General features: G+C 39.8%; 4 protein-coding genes across 4 annotated transcripts; 2 read left to right on the top strand and 2 right to left on the bottom strand.

Annotated features, from left to right (window-relative positions):
• Positions 1 to 534: 534 nt before the first annotated feature.
• On the top strand, positions 535 to 2813 carry LOC116204999 (F-box/kelch-repeat protein At1g30090). The gene has a single exon (XM_031537405.1). It carries the CDS (start codon positions 1341 to 1343, stop codon positions 2556 to 2558), a length of 1218 nt encoding a protein of 405 aa, XP_031393265.1. The 5' UTR covers positions 535 to 1340; the 3' UTR covers positions 2559 to 2813.
• A 1124-nt stretch (positions 2814 to 3937) lies between these two features.
• LOC116205000 (outer envelope membrane protein 7) lies at positions 3938 to 4599 on the top strand. The gene has a single exon (XM_031537406.1). The coding sequence runs from the start codon at positions 4111 to 4113 to the stop codon at positions 4369 to 4371; it is 261 nt and encodes an 86-aa protein (XP_031393266.1). The 5' UTR covers positions 3938 to 4110; the 3' UTR covers positions 4372 to 4599.
• A 975-nt stretch (positions 4600 to 5574) lies between these two features.
• LOC116204867 (cullin-4) lies at positions 5575 to 12721 on the bottom strand. The gene is made up of 17 exons (XM_031537214.1): positions 12225 to 12721; positions 11047 to 11162; positions 10606 to 10952; positions 9724 to 9904; positions 9338 to 9460; positions 8739 to 9026; positions 8332 to 8457; positions 8068 to 8169; positions 7919 to 7972; positions 7428 to 7534; positions 7250 to 7310; positions 7031 to 7162; positions 6756 to 6893; positions 6567 to 6647; positions 6391 to 6471; positions 6169 to 6249; positions 5575 to 6053 (listed from the first exon to the last, which is right to left on the bottom strand). The coding sequence occupies exons 1-17, from the start codon at positions 12577 to 12579 to the stop codon at positions 5940 to 5942; spliced, it is 2487 nt and encodes an 828-aa protein (XP_031393074.1). The 5' UTR covers positions 12580 to 12721; the 3' UTR covers positions 5575 to 5939.
• Positions 12722 to 24448: 11727 nt separating this feature from the next.
• On the bottom strand, positions 24449 to 26460 carry LOC116203053 (glucan endo-1,3-beta-glucosidase 11-like). Its single transcript, XM_031534718.1, has 4 exons — positions 26288 to 26460; positions 25522 to 26198; positions 25083 to 25412; positions 24449 to 24881 (listed from the first exon to the last, which is right to left on the bottom strand). Exons 1-4 carry the CDS (start codon positions 26355 to 26357, stop codon positions 24804 to 24806), a joined length of 1155 nt encoding a protein of 384 aa, XP_031390578.1. The 5' UTR covers positions 26358 to 26460; the 3' UTR covers positions 24449 to 24803.
• Positions 26461 to 26697: the final 237 nt, after the last annotated feature.

Here is a 26697-nt window from a genome sequence, read left to right as displayed (position 1 = left end):
GAATTTGTCATTATGAGTCTGTCGGAATGGTGCATAACACATTCGCATTTGTCTTAGTCTCGTATTCACTAGTTCATTCGGACAAAGAACTCTTGATTTATCACGAGAAGTTTTTAATGAATTTTTGATCCACAAGATAAAGGTTATTATTCATTTAAAACACCAACTGGAGGTCGTGTTTTTTTTTTCTTTTTTCTTTTCTTTGTAAAAATTATTAGTGATTCCAACTAGGCTGTCCTATGTCATCATAATCATCTCAAATTACGGAAATTCTCTACCGTTAATCCTTTCCTCTCCCTTTTAATCATCTCCTTATCCTTTTCAAGAGTGACGAAGAAGCTCACGGAAGCGAGACCCACTCGCGACCCCGGCGCGTGAGCGCCATCCTCGAGGACCCAACAAAGGACAAACTCTGACATAGCCGCCCTACCAGAGGACACGCGTCCCACGCGCAGCCTCAGCACTTGGAACACCATTCTCGCCAGAATCATGAACCCGTGTTTGTTCTGCAGTACCGTAACTAATATCACTCCTTTCCTCGGCCGGGGTCCCCCCACAAAGAAAAATCTGGTCTTTTTCTCCCATTTCGGCTTGCTTCTCTTTGCAGGCAAACAACATTACAACACCCGAAGCGCTGTAGAGAGGCCCTTTTGTGAGTTCTTTAAGCTCTCTCACTTGTTGGGTTTTTTTCAGCTCTGCCACACAGTTCTTTCTGTGGGCCGCCGCCGTCTTTCTTGAATTCTTGTGTTCTGCTCCGGCACCGTACAGTACAGTTGGATGACTGCGTGCGATGCTTCAGTTTGGCTGCTTCATGTTCTTGATTGATGGTCGAATCTTGTCTGTTAGTGTTTTCTGGGGCTCTTTTGATCAGTCTGACAAGGATTGAAGGATTAGCAGTTTGGGGTGTACGGTTCACCGATTGCTTAGTGTGAACGAGTGTCTGCGTTGTTTGCTATGTTGATCGGTGCGATAAGGCTTTGACAGCTTTTGGAATATCAATTTGGGATAAAGTTGTGGTTTTTTAAAGTAGATGTAGTGTATAGAATAGGTCTGTATGTGCCAAATATCTTGTGGGGTTGGATTGTTGACAATTTTGTGGAGGGATAGAGAGGGAGGGAGGGAGGGGATAGGAGTTGGTTGCCTTTCTTCATAATTCCTTTATGAGCTTCGGAAACGTGAAAGGATAAGTGGCTCGGAATTTGGAACATATTCTTTGCTTTTCACCGGGCTCTGGTTCTACTGGTGTTATTGGGGTGGCATAACATAGGCAGAAAGGAATTGCACAGATTGGGAATCATCGAGGGGGTTCTTAGCGCTCTTGCGGAAGGGTTTTTGTCGAGATGCAACGGGTTCGATTATCGTCCAAGCAAGCTCCTGTACATAAACTTGGCGATTCCCAGATGACTCTGTCCCCAAAGTTTAGGTTAGCCGTCATTCAGTCCTCTCTGTTCAACGCTTCCTCGGAGTTGGAATGGTCCCTCAGAGGGGAACCCCTGATCCCGGGACTTCCTGATGATGTAGCCCTGAACTGCCTCCTGCGGGTCCCCATCCAGAGCCACACAGCCTGCCGAGCCGTCTGCAAGCGATGGCACTTGCTTCTTGGTAACAAAGAGAGGTTCTTTAACCGAAGGAAGGAATTAGGGTTCAAGGACCCCTGGCTCTTTGTATTTGCCTTCCACAAGTGTACAGGGAAGATTCAGTGGCAGGTTCTTGACCTAACTAATTTCTCATGGCATACTATTCCTTCAATGCCCTGCAAGGACAAGGTCTGCCCGCATGGGTTTAGGTGTGTTTCTATTCCTCATGAGGGCACCCTTTTCGTCTGTGGGGGCATGGTTTCGGACGTGGATTGCCCTCTCGATTTGGTGCTAAAGTACGAGATGCAAAGAAACCGTTGGACTGTTATGAACAAGATGATTACGCCGAGATCTTTTTTCGCCAGTGGGGTTATTGATGGGATGGTTTATGCAGCGGGAGGGAATAGCACAAATTTGTTTGAACTTGACTCAGCAGAAGTTCTCGACCCAGTGAAGGGCCACTGGAGCCCAATTGCGAATATGGGAACTAATATGGCTTCATATGATGCTGCGGTCCTCAATGGGAAGCTTCTCGTGACGGAAGGGTGGCTGTGGCCATTTTATGTGTCTCCTAGAGGACAAGTCTACGACCCGAAAACAGACTGTTGGGAGAGCATGTCCGTCGGCCTCCGAGAAGGATGGACAGGTTCCAGTGTCGTAGTTCAGGGCCACTTGTTCGTGGTCTCAGAACTCGAGAGGATGAAACTTAAGGTGTATGACTCGAACTCTGATTCCTGGGATACAATAGAAGGGCCTCCTCTGCCTGAACAGATCTGCAAGCCCTTCGCCGTTAGTGCCTATGACAGTAACATCTACGTCGTGGGTCGGAACCTGAATGTCGCAGTTGGCCAGGTCTCGAGGGTGAGGCCTGAGGAAAGCTGCGAGAGGAAGTGGAAGTTCTCGATCCGCTGGCACGTGGTGGACGCCCCTGAGAACTTCTCCGATCTCACTCCCTCAAGCTCTCAGGTCCTCTTTGCTTAACGTTTCATGATGTCACAATATATCATATTACGTTAACATCTTCATGAGTTTAGTGCGTGTTATTGGAATGAACTGTAGAATCGAGAAGGGATTGTAAAGGCTGTAAGAGTTGCTCTTGCTGTTACAGTTCCATGTGCAACGATTCATATAAGCTGCAAAGGGCATCCTTGTTTTACCCTTTACTTATACCTTTCATGCCATACATATGCAAAAACAAACATTTACATATATATGTGTCTATTTCTTTTTTCTCGAGTGTTCTGTTTGAGATTGAAACAACCGGCCTTCTGTCTGGTTGTTTTTGTGATTTAAATGTTCTGCAATTTCGTCCTCTCGGTTTGATGCTGATATGGTGTTAAGGTTTAGGAGTCCTATAAGATGATGGTTTTAGGACATTTCTGCTCCATCCTGGTTGGTTGATCAATTACCAACAGGTATCATATCTTTATAATATAATATATATATATATATATATATGTTCATTTGAATTATTTGCATGAGAAATCTGTCAAAATAAAAACATCAAAGCTGCATTTTAGTAAGTCCTTGTTACTTCAGCAAGAAGAAAGAAAAGCGAACCCATGTCTACCTCCGCAGCAATTAAGAACTGCAAATTGGGTCTGTTCAGACTCATCTCCCACTGATTCTGATCAGTTGTAACCTAAAAATTACATTTTGGGGTGATCAAATGGGTGAGAGCGGAGTTAAGAAGCTGTAGCTAGCGAGACGGGTCCTCCCATATGATAAGTTCATGAGTTGTGGTACTTTCTCGCTGGGAGTCGGGAGAATACGGCTCGTAGTCGGGACAGAGGAGCCTGAACATCTGTTGTGTGGTCTGCTGATGATTCTCGGAAGTGAGATCGAAGGGCTCAATACAAAAATAAAGAGGTCCATGTAGTTTTAACAAGAATCAAACTGCAACCTCGTAAGCGAAAATGTGTACTACTGCATTAGATAGGTTGGGTTTTTTTTGAAGAAAAGATGTGAGTATTGGGCTGAGTTTGGACTAATTCCTCAAGCTCAGCTTTGTGGGCCTAATTTCTCATTCAGGCCCGTTCAACGTCAATTTAGCCCAGCCCATTTGGCCATGAGTGAAATTCCACTTTTACACCCTGAAGTTTGACAGTGTGTCCATTTCAGACCAGATTGCTACACATGAAGAATGAGATATTGGGAAAATCAGGATAATTGTTGGTGGGGACTTTCTCCGTTAGTCATGTATCAACCCCTTTTTTTTGTAAAGGAACGCCTATATTCCACGACCCATCGTTCCTCAAAAGACGACATTAAATAACTCAATCTGTCATATCTCTTTTTAGTTACGAGTAATCGATGCGTAAAAGTTGAAATACGATTTAACGTGTCGTAAATTCTGGGGAGTGGAATTGTCGGAAAGCTAAACTTTAGGGGCCAAAACGAAATTTCAGAAGTCAACAAATCCTCTCCAACGGCATCGGAGGTTTTTCTTGTCGCTGCAAAAGTTATCAGGGGGGCTGCAGCTTCTCCGTTCTTCTTCGTCTTCTCCGTCTCAGATCGCCGTTGGAGGACACAGATGGCGGCAATCACGAGCGCGCTGATAGCGATCGCGGGGGTGGTGCTGGGCTGGATCGCCATAGAGATCGCCTGCAAGCCCTGCCTCGAGAGAGGCCGGGAAGCCATCGACCGATCACTGAACCCGGACTACGATCCCGACGACGAAGAGAACCGCGCCGGAGCCCGCGCGCCTCTCATTGCCGAACCCGAAGGTTCGGGTCCGACGGCTGAGGATCCGCCCTCTGCTTCAACAGCCTCGGCCAAGGCCGCCGCCATCTGATCCATCCTCCATCCCTTCGGCCTCCGATTTGATTCTCTAGCCAGATTTGTCTATGGATTGTGCGTGTTCAATGTTTTGTGAATACTTCCGATCGAAGTTGTAAAGGGAATGGAAGATCAGACCGGAGATGCGTTCTCTGTTGGATGTCGAATTTCCTTCTCCCTTTTTCTTCTTTAATTTTTGGACAATATGAAGTGATCAAACATTTGGTTGATTTTTTTTTTTTAATGTGCCCACCAAAATCTTGTAATAATCACCTTTTTCCGTATCGAAATTAGAAAAAGAAAATACATAAAAATTTTTGAAGACTACATAAAAAAAAAAAAAAGCAGAGTCTACATAAACAATCACATTCAGTATCAAAATTACGGTTCCCTCAATTCCGAACGATGAGGTCTCATCGGTGGCCACTGCCCTCCAATTGGACTCACCGACCACCATAGTAGTGACCAGCCAGATTGCGGGTGGTGGCCATCGACTAAACCCCCGCCAACCCCCTCCCCTTCTTTCCTTTTTCAATTTTTTAAACTTTTTCATAATGATTTTTAATAATACAATTTATGTGGGACTCACTTAACCAATATTCGTGCGCCATGTGTTATCAACAAGTGCTGCGAGCTCATCCTATTAGAATTAATGGAGGACCTAATGGATGCTAAACGTGATAACAAAGTACAAAGTTCGTACTATTTTATGTAATTTTTCCTAAAAATGTTGATATAAATTTTCGAAAATTCACTTGTAAAAACAGGCTGAAATCAACCCTACTTGGATGTTGACTTATACTGACTATGTTTCAAATATCTAGTCTGAAAAATGAAAGTGTCGTGGATATGCAATTTGTTTCAGAGTAAACCCTTACAAACTTACTATTTGTTTGAATCGCGGATTAAAAAAAGATTATGACAGTCGATCATAGAGGCAGAAGGGGCGACTCATAGAGGATTATTACAATAGTTTGGAAATAAGTTTCAAAGATAAAACCTTAAGCATATACAAGTTCGTCGTCAAAATCGGACCGCCGCATCCTGCAAGAGCTTTAGATTTTGTCCAAAATTTGAGTTGTATCCAGATTTGTTGCATTTCTAGAAATAGATTCTCAAGAGGAACAGTGTAAGCATATCAAATTTTCAAACTTCATGCGTGGATATCCATTCCACCTTAACATTCACCGCATGAAGAGAAATTCGAAACCCAAAATTCTAATATCGTAATCTCACTGCACTTTGCTCCTTTGCGACGTAACAAGCAAGGCCTTGGGTCGGAAATTGTCCGATGAGACGACTCAGCAAATGTGGTATCCATGGATCTGAGAAGAGCCATCTATCTCCTAGGTGAGAGAAAATATGCTTCCTCGCTATTACAAAGTCCAGTCAGTGCAAAATACGAACCGAAACTCAAAATGGCGACAACTATGGACTTCTTTACTGTACATTAAACTGAGGAAAGTAGGATCAAGTAAACAGAAAATCATAGACATTCTTAAAGACTGCCCAAGGAGGAATTGTTTTCCTAAATTCCCTTCGAAATGTTCTGTCTTCTTTTTTTACAGTAACATGACATTGGTTTTACGCAAGGTAGTTGTATATTTGCGGGTTGTTCTTGTCCCGCTCCAGGTACTCCCTGTCGATCAGGCTCTCTATCCTCTTCTTCAGATCAGCCGGCTTTATCGGGAACTTCAGCTGCTCCCCCCCAAACCCCCAACCAAAACAAAGGCGGCAAACTGTCAGTGGTCTCTGCCGTAGAATATTAACTTATTAATAGAGAATCTACATGGCGTACATTTATCTTATTTACCTGTTGAAATAGTTCGGTGATGAGAAGGGTGTGACTCAGCACTTTACGCGTCTTCATGATCCGAACAATGGCAGCATCAACCTGTAACACGAGCGAAGCAACAACATTACTGCACTTGTATAATCACTTTTTATCTGACAAAGCTCGTCTTTCCCAGCTGGGGTGTACCCGAAATCAGAGCCTTGTAATGCAAGGGAGATGGAAAGGGTTTGGAAGGCAGACCTGATATTGGCGGTCCTGGAACACTCTCTCAGTAGTGCTCGTGTTCTCCTCAACAGTTTCCTTCATCTGAATGGCATTAACCTGCAAATCCCATTAACCAAAAATGTAAACTTCAAACTGTCAAATGAGCGCATGCACTTAAAATATCTATTCAATTGCAGATCAAAACAGAGTACCTTTATTCGATAAAGAGGAGCACTGAAAGCTTCATTAAACTCAAAATAATCACCGTCCTCCACATCCCTGCCTTTTGGCACCTGAAAGGAGGAAATGCAGAAGCTCAGTTGAGTAGAAGTGATAACGAACAATTGATTTCACCAGCTCAATAGATTATATACACATCAAATATGATTTGGACAACCTACCTTTTGGAGGACCCTCACTTTTCCACATGCAAGGGACTGCAAAGTTCTCCTCAGTTCCTTGTCCTCGATACCTGTGGAGTCCTTGATATCTTGAAAGCTAAGCTTCTGAGCATCATTGAACAGCATCAACACCACAGTCTGCAGCATAATAGATGAAACAGGGACTCAGCAATTGCCCAGCTTAACTAAAAGTGGCACCATCTGCTGGCAGAAGAATCAACAAGACACAGCACCAATAGGCAGAAGAACCCAGAAGAAAAAATATGAGGGCTTACCTGAAATAGGGAAACTGCGAGCTCCTTTTTGCCTTTTGGGAAATCAGCTTTCAACACACAGTGACCTAATGAATTTTGCCACATTAATCGTCTCCCACTGTACTTGCTTAGGTAGAACTCCTTGAAAATGTCCTGATAGAAAGCAGAAAGTGTCGACAATTAATATGACTGCAAGTTTCGACTGAAAATCAACCATGACCTCTTTCACAAGAGCATTACCTGGTAGACATTCAATTCATGAGGAAGTCTCACATCCATCGGCGGATAAGTGGGCCAATAACTGCAATTGAAGCATCCAACACCTTATTAGGATACATGATTACCAATCACTAGAAATTTTCATGATTATAGAATTTTTTTAGGCTTAATCATATAACATTACAAATGCAAGACGTACCCAGTGGTCAAAACATGAACACTCATCTCGATCCCTGACGGGAGTTTTGTCCTGGCCTGTGATGATTGTTTGAAGGACTCATTTATCTCCTTTGATAGTTCAATATCCTGAAAAGGACACAAAAGGAAACTGCTCATTCCTCGTGAAAATCAGAAATTGTATTCCTCATACTGCGGTTAAAGAAACGTATAAAAATGCCTGTTACTGCATTATATTATTCTTCAACTAAGGAACTTGTAAGGGTCAAACACTTGACAATAACTCCTAGTAGAGCATCTTTAATAATAAATGGAAAAAAAAAAAGCATACAGCCATTTGAATTTAAGTTTTGAAAATAATTCACTGTACAAGCAAATAGTCAATCCACATTCTCAAACAAATGAGTCCACAATTCAGTACATTTCCATGACCTTCTTTGTTATGCTTAAGTTTTGAAAATAACCTAACAATGGCAGCTAACTACTACTTATACGTGTATAAAGCAAACAGACCTTGAACATCCCTTCAAGTTTGTTCGTAAACTGACTGCCACACTCGGTTTTGAGCTGCATTTTCAGGAAAGAATATTGTCAATATGACTGTCTGAAAGAGCTTCATAAGAAATAAGCAACATCCCTATATTCAGATGAAAGGACTTGACCTTGGTGATCATGGACTTCTCGGCATCAATAGAAGCACTCTTTCCCAACAATAGCCTCTTTGCAAGATCCTTCTTATAGAATGCCTCAAATACATCTTTGCCCTGTAATTTCAGAAAATGTAAGTATCCAAGTTTTGAGTTCGGTAAAATCAGAAGCTCAATATAAATACTATATTGGAAGCTCTCTCTTGTTCTCTTAGGCCCCTCTCTGTCTCCATATCTCACTACAAATCTAGTTTTAGCCTCAGAGGAAGATAAATCCACCTGGATAAACCTGAACAGAACCAACACTCTGTCAAGTGTACTCTCCAATTCCTCTTCCGATGTCCCTTTGTTACCAGCACGAAGCTTTTCATCCAGAAATTTTGCGATCAACTCAGCAGGTCGGTTCTGTTAAGTAAAGCAGTGAGAGAGAGAGAGAAATTAGAACCCCGCAACAATCATAAGGATTCTGTTAAATGGTTAAATAACCCTTGATAGAATCCAGGATGCGCATAGATGAGACAGCATTTCAGTCATTAGAATGCAAAAAGTCCAAACTGCTCCACTCAATCTGTCATTTCTCATACTGGATTGCCTAAGAAATAGGTCTGAACATAGTATTTCACACGCTATGTTCAAATAAGTACATGAGCAGAAAGGAACAGCGCAAATAATGAACAATTACTAACCTGACGAAGATTAATTAGATGTTCAAACGAATCCTTAATGGTATTTGAAAATGCTTCATTCTTTGCAAAACTTTCCTCCCATATTTTATCCAGCGCAGACTTAAAGTCCAAAAGGGATGGCACCATATCTTTGTCTTTCTCTTCATCCATGATGATACCTTGCCCTGTTCTCCGTATATATGAACTAAGAGCCTGTCTCAGTGATTCAAGAGCATTGACCCTTGAGAAAAGTTGATACATTCTCTGAAGGTCTTCAATACGGTTCCCATCCATTAGCATTGTAAAACCCTAACACAGCAGACAAAGCAAAGATTGCTTTAGCAGAATACAATATTTAAACCATACATGACCGCGCAAGCTCCCTAGAAATGCATATGTATGTCTATGAATGAATGAAATATCGGAAAACATTTGATATTTATGCACAAAATCACGCGATTATCTGCTACACATTAGCTATCAGCATCCAGCCTTGAGGCAGATGGGGACATGATAAACCTAAGACAGTTATGGATGCATATGTTTGTGCCAAAATTTCATATATACCATCTTAATATGAAACATAAAGAAATCAAGGTAACAGTATCATATATCCACACCTTATCAAGAATAGCTGGGATATGGCGTTCGAGGAGCTGTTTTTCTGTTGTTGCAATCAGAGGCTTCCTGGTACTTGCGTCTAGGTAAAGCAAGCACCTCTCATGTTCCTCATGCAACCTCACCTGTAAGAACATTTCATCTACATATTTCCCATCAATCCATTAAAAGCAGCTATGTCAAATTACACATTATACCAGCATTCGTCTAAATTATCACTGCTCCCACACCATTTGCTTTGCTCTGTTTGACAAATGATCTATACTTACTCAAGCCTACCATAACTATCAACCAGAAGCCGTGCTAAATCTGAACAATTTCATATACAAAAAGAAAGTAATAAATGTCCAAATGCAAGCACTATTGTCAGGAAGAAGGATCAATGCACCTCCACATGCTTCAGATAATCTGGAACATCCGATTGTTGCATGTATTTCATCCCTTCAGCACCATAAAATTCAGATGTGCACTCAAGGAAAGGCTTCTCAAAGCTTTCTGAGTAAATCCCAAGCGCTGTAAACATCTTAAGAAGATGATTAAGGAGAGTGCGATCAACTGTCTCACCTAACCTGAAAACTCAAAATACATAATAAAGTTTCAGAGCATGATATTTGGCTCGCATACCAACATAGAGGTTAGGATAATATAGAGTAAGCATTTCCTTTAAAGGTTTGATAAGTTTGACTTAATGTCATAAACCATAATAAAATATTTGACAATGTCTTTTAAAAATTACAGAAAGAATGCAGGAGAGATTGCCATTTTGGCTAACTTCTCCTTTGCATTATTCCAGGAGTTCTGGGATGGTTTTATGTAATTTTCAGAGTCATCTAGAACGTGTTACTAACATTTTGCTATTAGTTTCCCTTGATGTGAAGTTTACTGTTTACATAAATATCTAGAACTAGCATGTTATTAAGATTTTATTATTACAATTCCTGACAGAATACTGAGACATCCTCCCCCGTTGTCAAAGATGAAACACAAGCATTGCCTAACTTATTCAGGTTGTCACAGTATTACATCGTAGGCAGGCATGTCAATCTTCGACTGTTCATATATTATGAAGAAGCATAGGTAGGCACGAGTAACTAGTTAACCACTTAAAACTTTGCTGTGTAATAAAATGAAGAACCTAAAAGTTACTACCATAAGATGCAAGTAATAAAAGATGCACTAGGATCGTATATCAGAATCATGCTTCTATATCCATGTCCTCTCTGAAATTTAGCAAAGAACTTGAAGGAGAAGGCATGTATTTTAAAAATACCTTTCCCTTTCAATCATCCTCAGAAGGCCAGTGACAGTTTTGTGCTCGACTTCAGAGGACAAAGAGAGATGCTTTCGGAAAAGCTGCAGCCCCATGTCCCATAATGAGCGAACATTTGGTGTCTGCTTCACATATGTCCTATCCAGATACAAGGCTATGCCACGGATCATTAACATCTGATCGCAAAGATCCTGCCAGCATCTCTCAACAAGTGACAAAAAAACGGCCAAATCTGGGCTTTGACCAACCAGAGACCGTAGAGCTGCTGATATATGAGCTTCACACTCCTTTTCGATCCGTTGATAAAGATTACCCCCCAACTTGTGCAGACAGAGGTCATTGACCGCCTAAAGATCACACAGTCAATTATATCCAAGGAAGAAAGAGGCCATAATCAGAAGATAGTCCAAAGCGAGTAGAGGAGGAAGAACAGCAACCTACCTGATAGAGTCTTTCCATGTCGACAGAAACTGGTTGCTTCAAAAATATAGCATTAATGGCTGCCTTAAGCTTTGCCCATGTGTCATTCTCAAAATTTGCAGGCAGCGTCGGCTTAGCTTCATAAAAAATAAAGTTCAGACTGAGACATATTAGGCAACTCTAACAACGCACACACTGGTTAAGCAAAAGGAAGGTCATGACTCCTATATAACCATGCAAACGGGACTTGGAAAAACACCCAACATGCATCATTAAGTGCCAGAACAATACGTGACAAAAGAGTTTTCAGATCAAGCATCACAGCAAAGAGTCCCAAGGAACAGACAATCTCAAGAGAATAATCTAAGACTGCCAAGATAGATTTATGATGGGCATAAGATGAATAGAGACATTAGTCATTTCCTTTCTCAAAATAACTTCAGACAAATAGCTGCATTTGCTAAGTGACGTAAATTGAGATAATCACACACTATCAGTGCAAAGTATAGAGGACCATCAATCAAAAGAATATGAAGCTACAAATAGACGTCTCCATTCTCACAACAGCATAAAACTTGTGTATGCACAGTATTTCAAGAACGAGTCCAAAGGTTGTTGCTCCATAAACAAGAAAAGTGGAAGAATGAAATAGTTGAACCGTAAAGGAGATGGGGAAACAAGAGGGAAGCTGCATCTATCGACAATGCATTTGGCAAATGAAACACATTTCGTAACACAGAAGCCCCGACATTTTCTCACTTAGGAATTAAAGATCCTCATTCAGCAAGCAAACTAGCATATTTATCACTTAGATCCCCCCAAAATTTCCGCACAAGAGCACGCTACAGAGAGAAAAATTCCGGCACAGCTTCAAATTGTGCAGCTCAAGCTGCAAAGTTGACGCATTAGCTCGTTAAAATACGAACTTGAATCCACAAATCTGAGTCATTTTATGAACTAACAGCTCAAATCAGAGCTTGAAGCAAAACTCACGCTAAGCGGAGACAAAACCTGACTGCCCAGACAATCCACACGTTAAACCCCCAATCATCCAAATTTCAACTGCAAATCGAGCTCATCAGACGATCAATGAGCCAAATTGAGAGCATCAGAAGTGTAAGCTGACCTAATCCGACACACTGAACGGCTGAAATACAATTCCGACAAAACCCTAAAAGAGATCGAGCAACGAACAGTACCTTTGACGAGCTTGATAACGAGCTTCTTAGCGGGCTGCGGTGGGATGGCCTTCTTGCGGGAGAGGTTGGCGGCGACGCTCCGGCCAGCCGCGGCCTCGTCGGGCTTGGGGCCGTCGGGCTCGAAGACTACGTCGTTACTGGGATCGAAGTTGGGGGGCTGATGGTGGAGGCCGTTCTTGTTGGGGTCGAAGGAGCAGGCGACGGCGGCCTGGGACTTAGCCTTCTTCATGGTGGGGTAGAAGGGGGAGCTGGAGCTGGTGTTGATGTTGGTGGTGGCGGCGCCGCCGGAGGAGGAGGAGGAGGAAGAGGAGGAGGAGCTGGCGGTGGTGGCAGAGCGCTTAGCGGGGTGAGACATGAAAGAGTGGCGTCAAGGGAGCATTGCAGAAGAAAGGGGAAACGGAAAATGGCTATAAACACTCTTTCCCTTCCGCAGATAACAAAACAACAATACAAATGTGCAACTGGAAGAGCAAAAAGTAAGAAGATTGCAGAACTAGAGAGAGAGAGAGATTAGATGAGTTATGAGTGAGAGCCATAGGGGAAAAAGAAAAAAAAAATATACAATTAATAATTAAAATACAAAATACAAAATACAAAATATAAATATAAAATATAGCTAATCTATATTCATCTAATTCTAATTAATAAAAAAAAAAAGTAGGTGTAATGTAGCGGCCTGCGCGTATGAAATTAAGAGCTGTAGATTTGATTGGGACTTATGTACCATTTTATTTCTCGTTTCTATTCTGGAGTGATGCTTTGGTTTGGGGATATTGTTACCAATAGAAAAAATGTTAAAACAAGATTACGGTGAAGCCCCTAAAACCAAGACTTTCAGGTTTGGTTATCGCTGCTAGGACTTATGTGTCATTTTACTACTCTATGCTAATGATTTGTTTGCGAGTGTTGTTTGATAAATGAATGTAGAGATCAATACAAGCTAAATTAAAGTATATGTAAGACACTACTTTGAAACTATTAAGAGTAAAATAGGTATACTATCGATACATAAAATACAGAATAAGAAGAAATTCTCAAAAGTACCTATTGATCTGTTGAGGAAATCACATTTGATGTATTCATCCTGAATTTTTATGCAAGAAAATTATACCCGACACTATTTTACTTTAAAAGTAAGATAAGTGCGCACACTAGGACACTTCATTGTAAAAAGAAAAGTAAAAAATAAAATAATATATATATAAAGCCTCTAATCGAAATCTCACGCTGTCACATCGAAAACGGAGCTCTCTTGTATTGTCACGTTATCGTTTATAACTAAAAAAATGGTAAATTTCGATGACACCCCTTATAATTTGTGAAAAAGCATGTGACACCCCTTCTATCGCTGACATGGTCTCAAGAGAATATTCACTTTGCCACATAGATCCAATGTCACGTAACTGCACAAACCAATCCGTCATCTGATTTCTTTACCCGATAAATTTGACTCGATTTAAGAAAAAATAACAAAAATCAGCAAAAAGAGGGGTAGTGCATGGTTAATTTTAAAAAGAATAAGTATTGCTGGCCATTTTACAAGTTACAGGGGTATCGTTGAAATTTATCCAAAGAAACTATATGGAACTTTCCCTTTTAGCCGCAAAATATATCAACAAAATATATACAATATATACATATAATTAAGTCCAAAATATATCAGCAGAAGATAGATATATATTCAATATATAAATATGAAACAAAGCCCCTATGCCACCACATAATCAAAAGCAGAAAACAAAGCTCTTTCGCATTGTCACGTTATCGTTTATAAATTTTTAAAAAATTATATGAAAAGTCCTCTTTTAGCAGCAAAATGTATCAATAGAATAGATGCAATTCATACATGTAATTAAGTCCAAAATATATTAGCGTAAGATAGATATATATTCGATATATGAAATATATCAACTGAAGATACATATATATATATTCAATATATACAGTGCAAACCAATATATATATGTATATGTATATATCAGTTCTTTCAATTATATATTGCATGGCCATATAAGTAGAAGATATGTCAACATAATATATTTATATATAATGTATACATATAAATCGAAAATATATCAATGGAATATACATATATATTCAATATAAACATAAGTCCAAACCAATAAATATATACATGTCTATGCAATTCTTTTAAATATATATTGCATTTTCCATATAAGTAGAAAGGTTGCTATATAAATTTTACAAATATATATTCATGAAAAAAATGAACACAAAAATTTGGAGCACAACGTTAGAAAGTAAAGGTAACCATGCCCTTTCCTTTCCATTAACCAAATTGAGTCTGTGCTTAGGAAAAATTAAATTCATGCTCATGTCATAGCTATTTTTCCTTCATTTATCTTTTTTTGTGCATGATATTGCAGATTATGAGGCATTACAATGGTTTATTATATGATAAAAGAGTTGAGACATGACCACTATGAGTTGGTACAAGCGGTTTGACTCTTATTCCGCTTAAGCTAGGTTTCGAGTTCGAGTCCTTTTGAATGCAAAAAATCCATATTAGGAGAATTTTACCATTTAATGGATCAACCCGACTCGACTAGATAGTTGGGGCTAATCGGGTTTTCAGATACCCCAAATACCAAGGTTCACACTAAAAAAAAAAGGATTGAGACATGAAAAATGTACATGGACAATTAGAGTGAGATTGACAAGATTGTAGGATGCCTTGATTACAAGGACTAACAAAATCATTAGTCTTGATATGATTTTTGTTGATGAAAAGGTATACTTTGCACTTTTTTACTAAATATATATTATTTCTCATAGAATTGATTATTTACTAAATTTTGCTTCTAATGAAATTAGGGTTTTTTAATGCACGCAAGCGTAAGAAAGTCTCAAATTGATTTGTTCCGACCATTATTTCGTGAATGAGGCTTATACACCATCAACTAATGAAATTAGGGATCTTTACATTTCAAGATTTCTTTTTTATTTCATTCATATTAATATTTTGATACGGTGAATTTTTCTTCCTCCACTCATATTATTGTACGTTTCCCTTCCTCTTTTTTTTTGGATTGTAGTTTGATTTATTATTATTATTATTGTTATTATTATTATCATTTGAGATTATCTATTTTGTCCATTTATTTTTATATTTTATTAGATGTAGTTAATTAATTTGCTCGAATAATTGGTATGTATTTGATATAAATGAGTTATTCTAATTTATTGATATCTATAACAATAAAATAATTTATCTGATTTATGATTAGTATTATCTATGCAAAACGTATATAACTATTTGATAAAAATTAATTTTGCAGTTGAAAGTTCATTATTTAACTTATTGCCCCGTGCCGTGCGCGAGTTTTCAACTACTAGTAATAAAAAAGAAAGAGAGGCTTCTTCGAATATGCACACTAAGCTACCACAAGCCTCCCAGTTAATCGGTCCATTTTTAGGCCAAATTATTGTTTTCCTTCCTTTTCTAATAAAGTAAATTATAAGAATTTGGTTAAAAAAAGAAAAAAAAATGTTAAAAATTTGAAACTCAAATTCATTTGTCTGATTATATCCAAAAAAAAAATCTTTTCTTTCTTAAATAGAAAAATTTATTAAGTACATTGACTTATTATTCATTCATCTGTATGTACACCGCATTGTTTAGAATGACATTAATATGTGTTTTCTACATATATAAGAAACGGGAAGTGGTTTTCAAATCGAGTCAAATCCAACATCTCGCATCATTGTTCCAGCGCTTTGAGTGTGAGCATCAACTAACAACATCGGTCCCTAAAGCGATGACGAAAGTACTCTTATTATTTGCAGTGACAACTAAAACTATAATCCTCCAATTCCGTTTTTAGCATGTTCTTTGCTCAAAGAGCATTTTACAAATTACCCGATTTTCTCATCTTGTACATCGATTAGACATTATTATTATTATTATTATTAGGATACAAAATTCAGATCCAAACCACGAGTGATTCACGTGCGTCTCGTTGATGAAGAAACTTGATCCACTGTCCACGTTTAGCCTCGAATACCCACACAATGGGAGATCGGGGGTGGTGTCCGATTTCCCTTTCCGACACTCAAGTCAGTGTAAGCCGTGAGTATGGGGAAAAATGATGAATTGTTTATCAAACATGTAAAGTGCATATACTTATATAGGGTTTAGAGATAAATTATGTTACCACCATGACGATATATTCGGTATATTTTCATTTCTCATACCTTGATATATTAGGAATTGTATCTTGTTGTAAAAAATTTCCTATTATAACTCTTACTTGATAGGCCCTCGCGAGTGGGCTTCGCTAAGAGGACTGGACCCCTCTCGTAAATGATCGGATTGGGCCTTGCCTGGGTCTCTAGACCTTACGGGCCATATCAAGTCGGAGCGCGAAATCTTATCTCCAACAATTATTATTTCAAATGAATTTATTTATACATTGAAGATTATTTAAGCAGCCTCTGATTTCGGCCCAAAGACCAAACCGCAAGTCCCCTTACCTACAATAACCAGCTCTAAGCACAGTGACATATTGTGGCCCAGCTAGCGGACTCCTTTGGGCAATCCAAGCATGGGCTTTGGTCCGTATAATCAAAAGTAACTTACAAACTTTGATCGAATTTTAACCAACGAGCCTAGCCGATCGAGTTGACAGGCGAGTTGCTCATCTTCTTGAGATCGATCCAAGCAGTGAGTACGACAATATAGACAGGTCGATTGGCACGAGCAAGGTGGTTCAATATTGTACCTAAAAGGTCAGCCCAATTTAATTTGGCACATTCAATCGATTGGAGGCAAGGCACGACACAAGTGGCACAGTTACTGGGATGGCTCAATCAATAGCACGGGAAAACAATTTATATGCCGGCACAAACGCAGCTCTAAGATGGATACTAGAATTTGATGACATGGCTTGTGCGCCGTGTCGTGACCTGCAAGTCTTGGACATGCATGATTTCTTATTAATTCAGTTCGAGTTTTTGGCCCTATGTATAATGGCATGCATTACATGATTAAACCTTGACCCAAAAGCATCCATAACCTTAGCAAACACTTGATAAAGTTATAATTAATAAGGTGAGTAAATAAAGCATCCATAATCCCTATAATTAATAATGGACAAAATTGACAATTTGGTCCTTGAAATATACAGCTCAAGGTAAGTTCGTACCTGAAATAAAATCTGTGTACTAATTGGTCCGAATGTTTCAAACGTTAGGACTAATTGGTCCTTCCGTTTGTAAAAATTGCAAGTCCCTAACGGAACGTTACAAATTGGCCATTAAGTGCCACTGTTTGTCGTCCCTCAACTGAAAGGTTTCCCGCCCCAAATTTGCCCCAAATCTCTTCCCAATCAGTTCGATGAAACCATAATTGAGTCTACACCAGCTTCCACTCCAATTATCAAATTGACGAAAACGCCTCAAAATTTTCGCAATTGAGAGTGCCGCCCGTGATCTTCCGGTGGTTGTTGGTCGTATTTCGATGAGGAGTCAATCTCTGGGATTAGTCGCTGTAGGTGTGGGCGCAATCGTCCAAATCAAACTCACCAAATCGCCTCAAGATTTCTGCAATTGAGAGTGTCGCCCGTGATTTTCTGAAGTCGCAATCGTGGTTGTTGGTCATTTTCTGGTGTGGAGTCAATCCCTGGGATCAACTGCTGTGGGTGTTGGCGCGATCGTCTGAAGGTTATTCTGTTGCATTGCACATGGGGAGTAGGTCAGTTCAATTGCTGATTGTTGATCGTTTGGGTGGTTTTGGTTTGTATTTTGGGTTTTCGGGGACAAATGTAATACTAGTCAGTTGAGGTTATGGTTTCTCTGATACCAGAGAACTCGAGAACCAGAGAACAACAGAAGGAGCCATGAATCCGAGAACCAGAGAATAACAAAAAGAGCCACGATGATTGTCTGTTGATTGTCTGTGACCGTAGCAATGTTCTGATGAAGTAGTAGTTGTTGGTTGTCTGTGACCGAATACATGAAGTTCTGATACAGTAGCTGTTGTTGATTGTCTGTAACTGGATACATAAAGTTCTGATGCAGTAGCTATTGTTGATTATCTGGGATTTGTCTGTGACCAGATAACAGAATCCAGTTTTGATGCAGTAGCTATTGTTGATTGTCTGTTGATTGTCGTGGATTGAGTGATTTGCCTCTTCTGTTGGCTTTGATCCGCGTTGTTACAAAAAGGTTGGGGAGAACGCTTTGAGACAATCACTGGGAGCTTAGAGACTTTGCTGCAAAGCTTGTTGCTTCTGTCTGTAGAAGGTCATACTAGTCTTTTGCTTATTCTGGGCCTGTATAGCATCCTTTCTTCATCTACTTAAGTTTCATGTTTTCTTTCTTGTAACATCGTATTAATCTAAGAAAAAGAAAAAATAATATCAATTAGTTCATGTAACTCATTATCCATCTGCTTGTTCCATGCGATTTTGAAGGCTGCCGCTTTGCCTTTGTACCTACTGAGCTACAAGCTGAGTAAACAGAGATACAAGCAGAGAAAATAGAGATAACAATCCCGAGAAGAAGAAGAAGAAGAAGAAGAAGAAGAAGAAGAAGAAGCATCAGCAGAACAACAACCCAAGAACCATAGCTTTGACCATCTGCAAAATAAACAGAGAAGCCCCGACACTCCAAAAACCCGAGAACAACTATCTGTAGCGAGAACAAATAGACAAACACATCCAAAAGCTTCAACCGAGCTTCAGATCTTAGCACAACAAATATGGGAGGTGAGGGAAGCCAGTGGAGTGGGACAAAGCAATATGTCCAAAAGTCCACAGCTTCTTTACCAGTTGAGGAAACAGTCAATCTCTGTGGGTGTGGAAGGAAGCTCATGTTGCAAACATCTACCAAGAAACAAAGCTATGGTAGGCGTTTTCTTGGTTGTCATTTATGGAAGAAAAGTGATCTTACCCGTGGATACTTTGAATGGGTTGATAATGAGGAGTAACTTGAAGTGCAGCAGACTGCAAGACCTCGGATTGGAGCTTCTTTTACATCCCCCGAGAAACAAGCTTTAAATGAAAATGATAACAAGCTCATGAAGAAGATGAAGAAGAAAATTCAAATGTATGAATAAGAAAACAAAATACTGAAGATTGCATGTGGTATATTGATTTTCCTCCTTATTTTAGTCTTAGTTGGTGTTTGTCTTAGGATATGGTAGCGTGTTAAGTAAGGAGTTTGTGAACTTGAATTCAAATATTGTAAGTAATAAGTCTTGACTTTGAATTGTAATGAAAGAATTATATTACTATCATGTCACATATTATCATCCAATAACCAAACACAAGAAGATATGAGCAATTATAAGGCATAATAATCTGAAATAAGAAGCAACATATGCTATTAACCACGAATAACAAAGTGACATAATCAATTGAACTGGATACAAAGAACTGCCTATTGATCAGGATCAAAATGTTCTATTTGTTTCACATCCTAGCAAAATCAGCATCATATATCACTAACAAAAAATTGCCAATCGGATCCTTAGCTTGATCTTCAGCTAATGATATTTGATCCTTGTGATGAGCTTGAATGGGAAGTTGACGCTGAAACTGTTGAAGCTGGTGCAAGTACTTTTGGCCTTATAAGAGGGGGTCTATAAGCAGGAGTACTCCAATTGCCTCTACCCATCACTGCTGCAGGGAGTCTGAATGGAAATGTGCTTCGACTTGGAGATGGATTAAATGGTGTTGGAGGCCTCCAATTAAGTCCTGGATTTGCTGGTATTCCCATTCCTGAGCTAAAATGCCTTCGTTGAACCTATAAAAACAAGATTTATATGTTGGCTTCCCTTAGTAAAAATAATTTCAATGCCCAATGTGAGTTTAATCAACCTAAGCAGAAGATTTTGAAGCAGCTCGAATGGATCCCAACATTCCTAAGGTAAATGGGGGTGTTTCAACCTACCAAAAAAGCAACAAGTTATTAACAATTGAATTTCAAATCTTACTTAACATAACTAACAGTTATTATACCTCAGAAACAGGTACACTAGGCCCGAAGATGCTAGAGTCTTGAGACCCTACAATGGGGCCTAAAGGGCATGAAGGGCTTGAGGGGGCTTCAACCTACCAAAAGAGCAATTATAAGACAAAGCCAATTGAATTTATCATAGTTAACATAATAAACAATTTTTATACCTGTGAAACAAATGCATTAGGACTTGACATTTCGAATGCAATGCCATTGGTTTTTTTCTTTCGTCTTTTATTTGGAGCATCATTAGTGACTTCATTCGTACATCTCCTAATGTTGTGCCCAGCCCCTTCACACCTAGAGCAATGAGTCTCTCCATACTTTCTTGTTGCCATGGAGGAGTTGCCAGAGTTGCTTGCCTCACCCTCAGATTGCCTTCTCTTTTGCTTAGGCCTTCTAGATGGTCTTTTAAATGCAGGTGGTTCAATTGGTGACAGTTTAGTGTGATGCTAGTCACTTTCACTAGTAATTGGTTCAATGTACGGCACATAAGTGGCTCTCCAGCGTTCAGTAGAATACCATGAGTGAACATACTTCTCGGGTTCCAAATTATTGTAAGCCATGTAAGCAATAGCATGTGCACATGGTATCCCAGTTAACTGCCACATTCTACAACTGCAAGTTCCAACACCTAAATCTACCACCTTGCATTGAGGCCTTTTCCATACTTGAAATTTGTAACCGTCTGCATCTCCAACCCATTCAGGGTCCAATGTGAACTATCTTTTCTAGACTTGTCTAACCTACTCTGTGCTACTGGACAAATTGGACCCACGTAGCTATTTGCCATCAATCCGTGTTTATTTATCTTCCCCATCAAATAACATTTAATCTCTTCAAGTATCGTAATGATTGGCTTACCTCTGAACTTCACAATCTTCGAGTTAAACTGCTCACAAGTATTATTTGATAGATTATCGTTCTTAGAATAATCACTAAATCCAGCTTTGCTCCAAGCGTCGGGCTTGAATCTCTTCAGCCATGCCCATGCATCCTCATTCATTCTCTTCATTATCATCATATTATGTTCAAACTCCATCATTGTGGTACTTCTTGCACATTTCCAAAGTTGCTTGGTTAGGTCCATGTTCTTGAATTTGTTGTAGAAATTCCTCCAAATATACAACACACAATTCCTATGTGGAACACCAGGACATAGTTCCTCCAAAGCCAATTTCAAACATTGCAGGAATCTTTATTGTCAAATAATGTTCTACTTTATAGTTAGTTAATATTTAAAAATATAGTTAATTGCTAGGTACCTTCTGTTGATTTGAGATAAAGTTTCAACCGTTATCTCTGTACTGTCCAATATCCCTAAGCAAATTTATCAAAAACCAACTCCATGTATCCATATTTTCTTGCTGAGCAACGGCTACTGCAATCACATAGAAATGCTGATTGCCATCTTGAGCAACAGTAGACGGTAACTGCCCTCCAGAGTATCCCTTTAGAAAACACTCATACAGCCCAATGAGGGGCTTATACCTTACTTTAAACCCCTGAACATTTGCATTAAAGCAAATGTATAGCCTATCAAATGTCAGTGACAACTCTATAGTAGGTCTATGCACTTTCAAACCAAATGTAGAGTTATGATTCGTCCTCCTAAGTTCTCACAATAGTCCCACAATTTTTTATATTGCAACTTCTCAGATCCCTCTACAATTTTTCTGGCCAACCTCATTGCTCTGTATATCCGATAGTCATCTACATGAATACTTATGTACCTTTTAAGCCACTCAAAAGCATCATGTGCTGACATTGTTGAGTATGATCTTAATTTATCAACAAGCAAAGCAATTAATCACTTCTTATTAGCTTGCTTGTTTTTGAATCCCCTAGCATAAGTATGTGGCTCCATGAACTTTTTTATTTTAAAAGTTTTTACCTCATTACTTCAAGAACAGAAGATCTCCCATTTGCACCCTTTTGATCTACACTTTGCCCTAACCCTTTCTTTGTCATTCTTCACAAGCTTAAACACCCTTCCTATTGCTACATTATAATCTGTCCCAACTTTCATGAATATAGTTAAGTTTGGGAATAACATTTCTACTTGTAATTGAACCTCCCCAAACGTGGCCTTCTCATCAAACTCGGGGTACTTTCTCAACTCCTCTTCACCATTGTCATCATCAGAGATACACTTGTCTACTAACTCCTCTGAAATATTGCCTTCGTCTTCATCACTGGAGATGACCATATCCGCTGTTGTTGGTGTCTGACAACTATCTGCTCCTCATTTTCAGAATCTGATCCATCACCAAGATTTCCTTCTTCTTCACCCAAATGTCCTTTAGCATTGTCATTATATATACACTTTGAATCCCAGTAAACCTCATCATCAACATGTTCAGTACTTTCATACTCAAAACAATCCTTCTGCCCATCCGCATCATATCCTTCAAGATTATCCTCCTCACCAACTTCATTATCATTCCTTTATAAAACCAAACAATATAGTAAATAATATATCACCTCATACCAAATAGAAAGCATAAATAGATATATCAAGAAAAAGAGGCAAATGAGACTCAAATGAAGTTCCATGGAAGTGGAACACACAAACAGATCACAGATAATCAACAATACCTACTGCATCAAAACTCCGTGTATCCAGTCACAGACAATCAACAACAACTACTGCATCAGAACTCCATGTATCCGGTCACAGACAATCAACATACAACAACAACTACTACATCAGAACATTGCTACGGTCACAAACAATCAACAGACAATCATCGTGACTCTTTTTGTTGTTCTCTAGTTCTCATATTCATGGCTTCTTCTACTGTTCTCTAGTTCTGGGGTTCTCTGGTATCAGAGAAACCATAACCTCAACTGACCGGTATTACATTTATCCCGAAAAACCTCAAAAACAAACCAAAACCACCCAAACGACTAACAATCAGCAATTGAACTGACCTGTTCCCTATGTGCAATGCAACAGAACAACCTTCTGACGATCACACCAACACCCGCAGCAGTTGATCCTAGGGATTGACTCCGCATCGAAAAACGACCAACAACCACGATTGCGACTTCAGAAAATCACGGGCGACACTCTCAATTACAGAAATCTTGAGGCGATTTGATGAGTTTGATTCGGAATATCGCGCCCACACCCGCAGCGGCTGATCCCATAGATTGATTCCTCATCGAAAAACGACCAACAACCATGACTGTGACTTCGGAAGATCACGGGCGGCACTCTCAATTGCGAAAATTTTGAGGCGTTTTCGTCAATTTGATGATTGGAGTGGAAGATGGTGTAGACTCAATTAGGGTTTCATTGAATTGATTGGGAAGAGATTTGGGGCAAATTTGGGGCGGGAAGCCTTTCAATTGAAGGATGACAAACAGTGGCACTTAACGGCGTCAACATCAACGTTCTGTCGGGGACTTGCAATTTTTACGAATGGAAGGACCCATTAGTCCTAACGTTTTAAATGTTTGGACCAATTAGTACACATATTTTATTTCAGGGGCGAACTTGCCTCGAGTTGTATATTTCAAGGACCAAATTATCAATTTTGTCATTAATAATGTCGTGAACAAAATCAACTTGTTTATCTCAAGTTCAACAAAATTGCTTTCTGCCTTTTTATCATAAAACTTGGGATCGTCTTCTCCTCAAATTTCAACTCACAACTTTAATCAAGATTAAATCATAATATCTTAAACCGTTCAATCTCACATTAACGTAAATTGATCAAAAATGAAAAATAAGAACAGTATTCCTGCATACCCTTCATACATTTTGAATCGTATTATCATTTGCTGTAATTTTGTCAGCTCTTATTTACATTACACATCGAAAAAAGATTACCCGGTATCCTGTGGATATATTATATATTCAAGCACCGACTTTTCATTATCTATTCAAAATCGTTGTTCGACCAAATATCCGATCAAATGTATTATATACACATGATACGTCATACATGTATGTATGTATGTATGTATGTATGTATCACAGTATCAATTTTGAGGACTTTCCTGAGGCAATTGATGTGTGAAGTTGCAAAAGCTGCCAAGCTGACTAACTAAAGAAGTTGCTGACGGTTACACGACAAAGGAATAAAGGCTTCGATTTAGAACCACCCGCTTATTTGACTTGGAATTGTGTCTACATATATATATATATATATATATATATAAGAACAGTTAATGGGTTCCACGTCCAAAGGCAGACGCACGGTTTTACTTATTATAGCTAGCATCCAATTTAATCGCAGTGTCATCCCACTATTCATTCAACCGATTTCTCACGTAGAAAAAGACAAGGAAAGGACTATCAAACGTACTTTTGTCAACAAAAACCTTATCCATGGACTACTTTCGTACATGAATACAATAGAACATCATGTGTGCAGCTATCTCAAGCACGATCCGTGCGATGTGCCATACATACGTGGAGCGCCCATGCAAGATAATGCCTACGTGATTACTAGATGATACGAACAGACTTCTACCGTGCATGTGAATACAACTACTTTAGAAGAAATTATTTCTTCTATCAAAAGAATATTATGTTCTACCAATTTTACAAGAATTCTCCTCTAGCCGATAAATAACATCGCGGTCTTCTCACCACAAACTTAACATCAGCAAGTACACGGACATCCAGTACACCAAGCTCCAGAACTCTCCGATCCGGCAAATTCCCTGTTTCACATCATTCGGTGATATAGTGAGTGTCTATAACATAGCGGCTTTTTTTATTCGATAAGATAAAAAATCATATACATAATTTTTTTTGATGACTCGTTTATATTGTCATTGCAAAAAAGGTCTTATGGATTACAAACAAGACATCGAACAATCCCGGAATCATATACAGAATTTACGCATGATTTATTTGCTTACCATAGGGGCAGAACCGGAGGGCCCGACGACATTGTAGGCCATGGTCCCGTCCGGGAGGAACAGGCCATAGTTCCTCTCCGAGGTGGGCCCCGGCTTCATGTCCTCGTTAAACAGAGCAAACACGTACACCTCAAGCCTCTCATTTGGCCTCAGCGGCGTCCCTTCATTTCCGAACTGTCTTCTCATCAGGTTCTTGTTGTAGATCTTGGCATTCTCTATGGTCGCCCCGTACTCGTTAGCGTCCCCTTTGGAGGGCCATCCCGTCTCCGAGATCCGGACCTCAATGTCCCCGTAACCCATCCTTGCAATCGCAAATATGACCGCATCCACCTGTTGCATACAAAATTCGAGCTGGTCAAGGCATATATAATGAAGTGATGCATGAGAAATATGTTCTAACCGAGAGTACAGGATCGAGTGTTTTGTTCAATTAATGAACCTGAGCGTAGAGCATGTTGTCATATTGGAGCTTTGTATAGGGATCAATGATTCCCGGATTTGAATTAAAGAGCACATAGTCCAGCGACACGTTCGATGGATCGTCCTTGTAAGCGTAATACGGGTATGCATTGACCCAAAAGGGCGCCTTAGTGGTCGACAAGAACTGCAAGAATTGGGGCATTGCCCCATAGAGCTCGGGCTTGAAGACGCCTGCAGAGGGCGGGTAAGATTCGGCCAGGACCGCCAAAGAGTTCGGGGTCGACACGTGAATGTCGGAATCTAACCCCAACTGAACCAGAGCACTGTGAATGCTGATCATAGCGGGCACGAGATTGGACACCAGGGTCTGGTCATTGTCCGTTAGGATCTCATTCCCGACCGCTATCCCCGAGATCTTAGTGACAGGTATGTACGGCTTCACGCGGGTGCTGACCCACTGGAGGGCTTCTTGTGGGTCTACGAGGTGGGCCAACATGTCGTTCTCCACAGTCACAATGAGGTCAACATTAGAGTTTGCGAATGTGGTGAGGACTTGAGGGTTCGTGTCGTAAATACGGGCTTTTGTCACGTGAAGATTGCTCAAGAGAGTGAGAACTTTCTCCGGTGGCAGCAAGTTGTTCCCCACTTGCCCGTAATTGATCCCCAGTGACACTACTCCCGTTATCAGCCCGTAATCTACAATGAGAAACGACACGAAACACGCGCGCTTAAGTTAATGTGCACGATGATCGGGATAGAGCGGAAGTTTGAAGGAGAGTAATTACCTGATAGAAGGAGATGTGCTAGGAAAAGGACATGAATAACGGGAGTCCTGGCAAATGTTAATGTTGCCATTTGAGGAAGAGACAGATGATCAGTTCTAGGAAGGTAAGAGGGACGGAGATTATGCAATGCAGAGGAGTGGATGAACTCTTGGTCTCTCCCATGTCGGAGACACCTCGTTAGGATGCCTTTATACGATGGCGTGTCGTCCATTATTGTCCAACTGGTTTTGTCTCCTTCCAACGGATGCCAAGTGACTGGATCAAATGACGGAAATGCCCCGGTACTTCCTTCAAAGAAAAGCAAAGCGAAACTAAAAGGTAAGAAAATCCCACTTACTGGCCATTATAATTTCTTTTCTTTTTTTTGGACAAGTGATTGGCCTTTTTATTTTATTTTTTTTATTTTATTG

Source organism: Punica granatum, chromosome 4 (assembly GCF_007655135.1).
Source record: "Punica granatum isolate Tunisia-2019 chromosome 4, ASM765513v2, whole genome shotgun sequence".
Taxonomy (NCBI): Eukaryota; Viridiplantae; Streptophyta; class Magnoliopsida; order Myrtales; family Lythraceae; genus Punica; species Punica granatum.
This window is presented reverse-complemented; position numbering and strand designations above follow the sequence as displayed.

Bases quoted from the DNA above. Each gene is read 5' to 3' on its own strand.
- LOC116204867 (XM_031537214.1), bottom strand. From the start codon at position 12,579: ATGTCTCACCCCGCTAAGCGCTCTGCCACCACCGCCAGCTCCTCCTCC. The intron at 7,535-7,918 runs GTCTGTTTGCTT...TGTCCTTTTCAG, and splicing joins AACTTGAAGGGATGTTCAAG to GATATTGAACTATCAAAGGA. The intron at 6,250-6,390 runs GTCTGCCTTCCA...CTCGTGTTACAG, and splicing joins TCCAGGACCGCCAATATCAG to GTTGATGCTGCCATTGTTCG.
- LOC116203053 (XM_031534718.1), bottom strand. From the start codon at position 26,357: ATGGCAACATTAACATTTGCCAGGACTCCCGTTATTCATGTCCTTTTC. The intron at 26,199-26,287 runs GTAATTACTCTC...TTCTCATTGTAG, and splicing joins AGCACATCTCCTTCTATCAG to ATTACGGGCTGATAACGGGA. The intron at 25,413-25,521 runs GTTCATTAATTG...TGTATGCAACAG, and splicing joins ACAACATGCTCTACGCTCAG to GTGGATGCGGTCATATTTGC.
- LOC116204999 (XM_031537405.1), top strand. From the start codon at position 1,341: ATGCAACGGGTTCGATTATCGTCCAAGCAAGCTCCTGTACATAAACTT.
- LOC116205000 (XM_031537406.1), top strand. From the start codon at position 4,111: ATGGCGGCAATCACGAGCGCGCTGATAGCGATCGCGGGGGTGGTGCTG.